The sequence below is a fragment of the Bidens hawaiensis genome, unplaced genomic scaffold (genome assembly GCF_021521415.1).
Source record: "Bidens hawaiensis isolate Kalapana, Puna unplaced genomic scaffold, B.hawaiensis_p1.1 tig00017939_1, whole genome shotgun sequence".
Taxonomy (NCBI): Eukaryota; Viridiplantae; Streptophyta; class Magnoliopsida; order Asterales; family Asteraceae; genus Bidens; species Bidens hawaiensis.
The window spans coordinates 460,228-470,905 of record NW_027492705.1 but is presented as its reverse complement, the minus strand read 5'-3'; the positions used below and the strand labels follow the sequence as shown (position 1 = coordinate 470,905).

General features: G+C 35.5%; 2 protein-coding genes across 2 annotated transcripts; both read left to right on the top strand.

Moving 5' to 3' along the window:
• Positions 1 to 263: 263 nt before the first annotated feature.
• LOC143554979 (uncharacterized) lies at positions 264 to 1,094 on the top strand. The gene is made up of 2 exons (XM_077044623.1): positions 264 to 666; positions 817 to 1,094. The coding sequence occupies exons 1-2, from the start codon at positions 264 to 266 to the stop codon at positions 1,092 to 1,094; spliced, it is 681 nt and encodes a 226-aa protein (XP_076900738.1).
• Positions 1,095 to 2,422: 1,328 nt separating this feature from the next.
• On the top strand, positions 2,423 to 7,612 carry LOC143554976 (putative zinc metalloprotease EGY2, chloroplastic). The gene is made up of 14 exons (XM_077044621.1): positions 2,423 to 2,716; positions 2,805 to 2,883; positions 3,347 to 3,427; positions 3,565 to 3,639; positions 3,736 to 3,822; positions 5,051 to 5,101; positions 5,188 to 5,298; positions 5,383 to 5,457; positions 5,546 to 5,651; positions 5,721 to 5,814; positions 5,892 to 6,045; positions 6,130 to 6,337; positions 6,412 to 6,572; positions 7,270 to 7,612. The coding sequence occupies exons 1-14, from the start codon at positions 2,553 to 2,555 to the stop codon at positions 7,516 to 7,518; spliced, it is 1,695 nt and encodes a 564-aa protein (XP_076900736.1). The 5' UTR covers positions 2,423 to 2,552; the 3' UTR covers positions 7,519 to 7,612.
• Positions 7,613 to 10,678: the final 3,066 nt, after the last annotated feature.

Here is a 10,678-nt window from a genome sequence, read left to right as displayed (position 1 = left end):
ACTGACTGGGCGTCACGTGTCACAATTCGTCCCAATTTATAGCCCCCACTACGCATAGCCTTACACGTACAGGTCACCACGTACACAATCTTGCCTATTTACACAAAGTTGATCAAGGCCATCCTAAACACGCATTTTAAATTAAACACAATAATTTAACATCTAATATTGTGGTTATTTTGTTTGATTTAGAAAAGAACAAAATAACCCCTTAATTCTCCCTCCATCGCCAACAATCTATTCATTTCTCCAATATCCATATCATGGCCACCACCACCACCGTCACCGCGGCCCACTGTCCGCTAGCAAAACCTCTCGATCTCGATATAACAATCGTCTCCGCCAAGCACCTCAAGAATGTCAACTGGAGAAACGGAGACCTCAACCCGTACGCCATCTTCTGGCTCCACCCCGACAACCGTCTAGCCACGAAATCCGACGACTCAAACTCGACCAAACCCGTTTGGAACGAACGCTTCGTCATTCTGTTGCCGTCCACCCCATGCACCACCATTCTTACGTTAGAAATGTTCCATGCAAAACCATCCGACACGCCAAAGCCATTAATCGGGACCCTACACATCTCACTAGCCGATTTACCCAAGCCAGAAAACCTCAACCGGATACGCACATTCGATCTTCGACGTCCATCGGGTCGTTTACATGGTAAGATCCGTTTAAAACTTGCTCTACGTTAACGTCCTTTACCGGATTACCATAATATCCCTCACTCCCAAATTTATTACAATAATACCCCTCCTCCATCATACATACCATACCAATACATTCCGGATCCAAATTTGGTTAATTATCAAGGAGGACCGCAGCCGCCTCCACCCTCGTCTCAGCGGCTGAGTATTGGTCGGGCGATGAGCTATGGTGATGGCGGTGGACCTATGGCGGATCATGCTAAGCATGATCATAGGAAACCTAGAATGGGAAAGATGAGATCGGAGTCGGGATTGGGTATGCCAAGAGGATTATCAGGGCTTAGAATTGACGAAGGGTTTAGGTATGAAGATGAGAGATTGGAAAGTGAGGTTTGTGTACAGAAACCGGATAATTATACATATTATAGACGGGTAGATTATTGATTAGAAGATTATACGTGATCTTTAACTATTATGCATGTTTTCATCATTTTGATATTGAAGTAAATATTGTTTTTCGGGAACTAATGAAAGTTATAAAAGGTTGTGTCTTGTGACACTATAGTAAATATTGTTTTTAGGAGCTTGTATATAACTCATATCACATTGAATGTTATAGGCTTTTTTCCATTTCTATTCATCATTTGAAATGACATTCAATTGGACTCGTCAGACAAGTACACTAGAGATTATCATTGGATATGTTATTTTAAATGACTGATCACCAAATATTTTTTACTGGTTATGCTATTTCAAATAATAGAACACCAACAAACTTTCATCTATTGTCTGACATTATCTATACAACTTTTAGTATAAAAAAAATCTCTCTCCTATAAATCATTTACCCTTCTTTTTCTTTTTCCCATTTGAAAAAAAAACGAAACAATTAAGGCTATATATAACTAATATATTGATAGTAGTACTTTTATGGAAACAAGATCAAATACATTTTATTCTTAACATAAAAATGGTGAGAACCAATTTGTTGTTATGATTAGGTTTATTTTTATAGGTGTTTGCTGCTATTTTTTGTTCATATTTGCTAATTTTCTATTATGAGACGTTATAAGTATTTGTTTATTTATATTTTGTTGTTATTATTAGATGTTTTCTTTTGCTGTTATAAATATTTGCTGGTATATGCTGTTATTATATTGTTCTTGATTTTGATTTTTTGTTGTAGTTTTTAGGTTCTTTTCTTTGTTATTATAAGTCATTGTTTATGTGGATTGGTATTGTAGTTGGTCTTGTTTCTTACGCTCGCTTTTTTAAATAAATTTGCATTATTTCCTACGTACTCATGTTAAGATCAAAATGTACATGAACATTCCCCTACTTTTATGTCTGTAGATTTTGGAACATTTGGTTGCCATAACCGTATATAGAATACAACTGCCAAACCTGTGGAGCACATCACCAAACCAATCCATCTATATCTCATTTGCATTGAAATACATATTTAGGGGGTATTTGAGTGAGTTTTCAAAAACTGCTTATTTGATTTTTGAGTTATTTGATAAAGCTTCATTTTAAAGCTTGAAAAGAAAGTAAATAAGCAAATAAGTAGTTTTAATAAGATCATACGAACACCCCCTTACTTTGTAAATTGATCCAACTTATAACAACCAATTGGTCCAATTCTATTGACAAAAAGTAGTTAGCCCATTGGGCCAAGCCCTAAAATTATGGCGGGTAAAACAACAACAACAATAATAATAATAATAGTAATAGTAATATTATTATTCCATATATCTTTATGTCAATTTCTTTATATTTTTGAAGATAAGATTTTGAAATATCTGAGATTTCCTTTCCCTCTCCACCTTTAACAATCCACACACCACAAACCCCCAATTTTGCTACCAAAACCCAACAAATTTCAATGTCGAATGCTTCAACATGACTTCCACAACCACCATCACCACTCCGGCGACTTTCCGCCGGAACTTTCTTCCGCTATCGCCCTGCAGTTCGTGCTGCCACCTCCGATTCCACCCGTTCATTTCTTCCTACGTCAATTCTCACTCCAGACGCAAAATTCAACCCGTAAAATGCGTTTCTAGGTATATTTGTTGCTTCATTTCGTTATTTGAGCTGTGAATTTACAGTACGAGTTGTTGTTTAATATGTAATTTTATGATTTGCATTTAGGTTAGTGGCTAGTGGCAACCGAGTGGTTAAATGCAAGGCGGTTGAAGCGGAGACGGGACCGAGCGAAGATAATGATAAAGTGATGCTTCTATGAACTCATATTATGTTTATTATGTGGTTATAAGGTTTTGAAAATTAGGTTTATAATAATAGTTGCTAATGAATTGGAATGGTTTCGTTAAAAATGTGAGCGGTTACTAATGTAAAATGTGTTGGATATCAGCCCCAAGAAAGAACACAAACACGGAATTTGACACTTCGGTTACATAATCCTAACCATCTATTTATACTAAAACTTTAACGTAGAGAACAATAAAACTATAAAACTAAGTAACTCTTAATATTCTTACCATACTAAATAAACTAAACGTATGTTTAAAACTCTTACGATTTAGCCCCTCAACTTTCACTTTCAACCCGTTTCAAGGTTAACTTTCAACAAAATGATTATCATGAGCCTAATTGTTCACGCCTTAAAGCCACATTGATCGAAATAGGGGTTTTTATGTGATGATTACAGAGTTTATTATTGTTTTGTTTAGGAAGGAGAAGTGCATGAAGCAGTTGAAATTGTGGAATCCACGGATTCGAGTAGTTCAGTTGCCGAGGATGATAAAGGAAAAGTAATTGGATTAATCGATATGGTTAATTAAGTTTTTGATTTGAGAATCACAATCGAAGTTTTATATAATTTACTATAAAACGATTACAATAAAGTGGCAGTTAATTTGAGAATTAACTGATAAGATTGTTTTGATAGGATAAGGGGCAACCTAGTCAGTTGGAATTGCTTAACAAATTCCTGGATGGTAACAAGGCTCAAGAAGTTAGTAAGGTGTTTGTTTATATATTTATATTTATTGGATATAGATATATTTATATAATAATGTATGGTTATTTTGAAATTCTGATAGAAAGTTGTTCTTGTTAGGATGAAGGCCAATCAAGTCAACTGAATGTGCTTAACAAGCTACTAAATAAAGATGATGTTGAGGCTAAACCTATAGAAGTTACTAAGGTATTTTTTTTAGGGATATTGGTTTTTAATACTTCCAACTTTCCCTCATTGGTAGATAACACTTCAAACTTTCGATTTGTCACCACCACTCCCAACTTTCACCCTATTTTCCTGTACCACTCCCCGTCTAAATGAACACTAACCTCGTTAATGTTTTGGACTAAAAATGTCATTCAAATTAGTTGAGGGGGTAAAACATAAATTTTATTTTTTAACACACAACCTTCATTTCCGGTGACCTCGTTTTTCCGGCGACCTCTTTTTTTCCGGCGAATTTGAGTTTTCCGACTATCTCGTCTTTCATAACACCATATCCATCATTTCACTGAGCTTCACATACGAATTTGAGTTTTCCGGCGAGTTGCAGGTTTCCAGCGAACACCATATCCATCATTTCACCGCCCACCGCCCCAAAACCGCAACCCCCGCCACCACCAGTGTCACACACAGCCACCTTCCGGGATCGCCTGCATGCCGGAAAATCGAGTTGCAGGTTTCCGGCGAGCACCATCTTCATCATATCTCCACCGGTGTACAATCTTCATGATCTCCATCACATTTTTACACCTCTAAACCATATCTCGTCTTTCAGAAAATGGAGATGGTTTAGAGGTGTAAAAATGTGATGGAGATCATGAAGATTGTACACCGGTGGAGATATGATGAAGATGGTGCTCGCCGGAAACCTGCAACTCGATTTTCCGGCATGCAGGCGATCCCGGAAGGTGGCTGTGTGTGACACTGGTGGTGGCGGGGGTTGCGGTTTTGGGGCGGTGGGCGGTGAAATGATGGATATGGTGTTCGCTGGAAACCTGCAACTCGCCGGAAAACTCAAATTCGTATGTGAAGCTCAGTGAAATGATGGATATGGTGTTATGAAAGACGAGATAGCCGGAAAACTCAAATTCTTCGTAAAAAACGAGGTCGCCGGAAAAACGAGGTCACCGGAAATGGAGGTTGTGTGTTAAAAATAAAATTTCTGTTTTACCCCCTCAACTAATTTGAATGACATTTTTAGTCCAAAACATTAACGAGGTTAGTGTTCATTTAGACGGGGAGTGGTACAGGAAAATAGAGTGAAAGTTGGGAGTGATGGGTGACAAATCAAAAGTTGGGAGTGTTATCTACCAACGAGGAAAAGTTGGGAGTATTAAAAACCAATATCCCTTTTTTTTATTAGTTATACGAGATTTTGTTCATGTAACTGTTAATTCATATTTCAAAACAGGAGGTTGATAATGTAGAGATTACAAGTGGATCACCCTTGCCAGGTGCAAAGGTGAATATTTCATTTTCTTTTATATGATTTCCATTTTTATGCATATCAAATTGTTCTCTTTACAGTTTTTTAATAATTCTGAACAGCCACAAGAACTTGAAGATATAATCTTGATCCCGAAGGAAACAATCGATATACTGAAAGACCAAGTTTTTGGATTCGACACTTTCTTTATTACCAGCCAAGAACCATATGAGGTGGTTTTATACTTAAATCATCTCTATCTTTACATTTATATGTGACTGAAAAAAATCTTGATTTTTATGTTCTTAATGTCACAGGCTGGCGTGTTGTTTAAAGGAAACCTGCGAGGATCGGCTGCTGTTAGTTACAAAAAGATTGATAAAAGGCTGCATGTTAGTTTACCTTTACAGTTTACTTACGTATGATATCTTTTTAAACCCAGAAAAAGTAGGGTATTTATGTAATTTCTACTCTGTGAAGGGGACTTTTGGGGATCAATATAAGCTCTTTCTTTTGATAAATCCTGAAGATGATAAACCAGTGGCGGTTGTTGTTCCAAGAAAGACCTTACAACCAGAAACAACGGGTATTATTACTATCATCATCTAATCTATACGTTTTACAGTTTGTTTATAATAACAATTTTTACCTGCAGCTGTCCCCGAGTGGTTTGCTGCTGGAGCTTTTGGATTAGTTACAATATTCACATTACTACTACGCAACGTGCCAGCATTGCAGTCCAACTTGTTGTATGTTTACATCTTTAAATATGAATTTAACTGTAACTTATCATATATTGCAGTAAAGAGATGTTTTTTTTCCTCAGATCTGTTGTTGACAATATTGATTTATTAAAGGACGGGCTTCCTGGAGCCCTAGTGACCGCACTTGTTTTGGGTGTACATGAAATCAGTCACATTTTGGTAGCCAGAAATGCAGGAGTTAAACTCGGGGTTCCATTTTTTGTTCCAAGTTGGCAGGTGAGGTTGACCGTTGACTGGTTTTGACCTGACCTGTTTGGAGCGGAGTTGAAACTTGGAGCTAATGATCTGTTTTGGTGGCAGATAGGCTCATTTGGTGCAATAACAAGGATTCTAAACATTGTACCGAACCGTGAGGATCTTCTGAAGATCGCAGCGGCAGGACCTTTAGCTGGCTTCTCATTGGGCCTTGTTCTTTTGCTATTGGGCTTTTACTTGCCACCAACCGATGGTATAGGGATCATTGTTGATGCTTCTGTATTTCATGAATCTTTTCTTGCTGGTGGAATCGGTGTGTTTCATCCCATTCACTTTCTCCTCATTAAGCTTTTTATATGTGATTTTGATATATATATTTTTTTGTAGCAAAACTGCTTCTTGGTGATGTTCTCAAAGAGGGAGCAACAATATCAGTAAACCCGCTTGTGCTTTGGGCTTGGGCTGGGCTTCTCATCAATGCAATCAATAGCATCCCTGCAGGCGAGCTGGACGGTGGACGGATTTCCTTCGCGATATGGGGACGAAAAGTTTGTTTTTTAATTTCATTATTTGTTTCTTGGTTTTTATTTACTCTAAAACAGGCCAGGATGGAAACGGGTCGGGTTGGAATGGGTTGTGCAAACACTCTGTTGTCCACTTTTCAGTCTTATTTTTAAATAAATGGTTTGTTTTTTTAATTCCACTCTTTGCTTCTTGGCTTTTATTTAGCTTGATCTGCAAACACTCTGTTGTCCACTTTTCAGTCTTATTCTAAGTAAATATCTTGTTTTTTAATTCATTATTTGCTTCTTGGTTTTTATTTATTCTAAAATGGGTCGGGCTGGATTAGCTTGACCTGCAAACACTCTCTTGTTTATATTAATCTTATTCTAAATAAATAGTTAATTTTTTTAATCCCATTATTTTCTTCTTGGTTTCTATTTACTTAAAACGGGTCAGATCGAAACGGGGTGGGCCGAGTTTGTTTGACCTGCAAACACTCTTGTTTTGTTTTCAATCTTATTCTATGTAAATATTTTGTTTTTCAATTCTTTTATTTGCTTCTTGGTCTGTATTTATTTTAAAATGGGTCAGGCTGGATTAGTTTGACCCACAAACACACTCCTTTTCATTTTCCGAACTTATTCTAAATAAATAGTTTGTCTTTTAAAGTCCTTTTTAATATAAAAGTTAACGACCCGCTCATAAGTAAATGGGCTGAAATTGTGATATTATGTTTTGCAGGCTGCATATCGTTTATCTGCTGCTTCTATCGCGTTGCTGGGTTTGTCATCTTTGCTTGACGACGTGGCATTTTATTGGGTCGTATTAATATTCTTTTTACAACGTGGGCCCATTGCTCCGCTGAGTGAAGAAATTAGTGAGCCCGATAACAAACAAGCTGCAGTGGGGATCTTAGTTTTAGTGATGAGTTTGTTAGTATGTTTGCCTTATCCATTCCCTTTCACAAGTGAAGCAATTACTAGTCTTTAGTGATATATATATGTCTATTAACATCCAATATTTTGAATATACCTGTTTATACCTTTTGTTTATTTCCTCACAAGTGCTATAAGTTGATGTTTTTTATATTGTTAAATGCGTGTGTATATACAGGGAATGGTTATCATACAAACAGATTTAAGTGCATTATTGTAATGATTTCAACTTAATTACTCTAGCTATAAATAATTACATTATTTGTAAAAATAATTGTTCTAGTTATAAAATTAATTACTCTACTTATAAGAATTGGTAAGTTACAAGAAAACAAGCCGTTGATTACACACCATAGTTATCAAAAACGCTCACCTAAAGCGCATATGCTATAATTTCAGGCGATGTGAAGGTTAACCGACCCACAATGGAAAAGGCACAATTCTCGGAAACAATTCCGGTATTTATTTTTTTTCCCTTTTGATTTTATTTGATTTCTTTTGACTAATCACTTCACCTAAAATAATTGGATTAATTTAGTTAAATCCAATCTCTCTACATAATCAATCGACAATTCTTTTTTCATATCACGAAGCAAGAACAAGGTTAACAAAGTCATTGAGTAACAATCAAAAGGTTAGTAATAGAAGGAGAAAGTTAACGTACAAATGAAATTAACGTGCTAAACGTGAGAATCAAGTAGAGTAATTATGTAATTACGTCATAGAGTAATTATGTAATTACTCTATGATGTAATTACATAATTACTTTACTTGTATATATAATTACTATACTTGATTGTCACATTGAGCACGTTAATTTCATTTGTACGTCAACTTTCCTCTTCTATTACTAACCTTTTATGAATACTTATGATTGTTGCTCAATGCCTTTGTTAGCCGTGCTAAACTTGTAACGATATTAGGGAGAACGGAGGCGAGTTGCGGGTTTCCGGCGTGATGCGGCAGAAGAAGAAGATCCACGTCAACAAATCACTAACGGATTCAACATCCGTTAGTCGCGGTCCGTTAAAAACAAATACCCATTTAGTTGGGACCGTCACCAACCAAGTTTAAAGTTGGGACTGTTATTTGCCAATAAGGCATAACTTTTATGATTTATGAATTACTGTATATGCTCATGTTTTATAAACTTTAATATAATTCAGTTTGTTGGAGGTTATCTGAACTTCGACTTGTTTGAAAATGTTAGTTTCCCAGAGCTTTTAAACTCGTGTTTGTATCGCTCAAAATGTTGTTAATTTAGGTTGGGGAGGTATTTTACCTATGTTATTTGAGTTTTAGGAGACAATGTATTTTACATGTTATTTTTGTTTGTATTTTGTATTGTGTATGTTCACGCATATACTTTGTAGTGGTATCACGAATATGTATGTAAAAATTTCGTAATATAGGTTATTAGCATGATCCGTTATTAATTATACGTAGTTTAATGTTAAAGAAAAGAGTTTATTGTATACTATGTAGGCGGTATTTCGAATTGTGTAGGTTCATAAATTCAATATAGGCAAATTTCTTGTACTTCCTAGGACTTGAACCGATGATCTTTAGGTTTTTTAAGAGACTTTGTTTATTTTGATCTTGTCTTCGACTTATTCTTGCAGGTGATCATTGGTAACTTATTCTTCGACTTACTCGGTATGGAATCCCGAACAGGTTCGGTATATTGAATTGATATTTATTATCCTGATATTTATTCTTGCAGGCTACTCTATGTGAACTGTTAGATAACGGCTAATTGACCAAGTCTACCTAAAGAACCGGAGTCATAGTCAATAAACGCGTGAAGAAAGTGTGCAACAAGTTTCTAATGGTCAGGAGAAGGAGTCTAAATGGAATATGGCGTTTTCTCTTAGTTTAATACTTTGTTTTACTATAAAATGAGAAAACGACGTTAGGATTCTGTTAGTCGCAGACCGTTGGGAAAAAATACGCTAAAAGTTGGGACCGTTAGCAGCCAATTCGTTAGTTAGAACCGTCAGCGACCAAAAGGCGATAGTTGGGATTAATAAAACCCAATATAATAATAATAATTATAATATTAATAATAATAATAGCAATAAAGCAATTAACAAAAAAACAGATACAATTATTAGATTTTGGTTAAATGATAGGGTTAGGAGTTAGCTTGTTAATAAATGAGACGCGGTGTAATTAGATTTGAAATATTGATGTCAATTTTTAGGTGTTTGTTTTTCTATATAGGATAAGAGTTTCGCTTTCTTATTACGAGCAATCTTTATCTTTAAGAGAACACTTTATATCTTTTTTCTTGCACCTAATATGTTAGGTTGAGTATAAAGGTAGATGAGCAACAAAATAAGATTGAATCAAGAATACAAATACCGTAATTTTAGAAGACAAATTTGTCTAAACCCGTTTCTTTTTATCTCAAAAACCAACACAAATACAACAATTATATGACGCTCTATTTATACTAAGGTATACTAACCTTCAATTGCCTATTCTAATTCATACTCAAGTAAATAAATTAAAAATACTCCTAATCGACAAACTTAAGCAAAATTCAGATAATAAACTAAAACAAATGAATCTAATCTATAATTTATCTTCAATTTCAAATATTTATCTTACTTTGTTGATCTTCATCCTCATGAATTGGTTTCTACTGTCTCTTCCTTTGATCCAAACCATATTATGCCAACAATCATCTCCGTAATTTAGATTAGAGTCCACTTAACCCGTATCATCAATAATCAACTCGTATCCCTGTTGAATATGGAACCTTTTTTCTTACCTAGAGACTCCCTGTGATTATTGATCGTGTTTTTTCGATATCCCTTAGCTCAATCACCTTCGTGACCCCGTTCTCCGACCACTCCAGTCCCTTGGTCGTATGAACTCGCATAAAGACTTCTTTGGCTGCGATATTGGTCTTCTGATCATGCAAACAACAACCTTCTTTGATCATCATACAATTCTTAACTACCCTAGTGATCAATTTCGAAAGGTCAATAAAAAACATATGTAAAATACCTTTACTATCAAGGATAAGTAAGGTGTCGAATCCACATGAAATCACTGGAAAGTGCTAATCAAGTTTAATACTTAATAACTAATTATGCTTGGCGGAAAGACGATGTCAAGAAGATTAATATTGATATGGTTGTAAAACAATTAGGGAAAAGTAACCAAACTCCAGGTTTCAGGTTGTGATGCAAACTAGACCAGTTGAT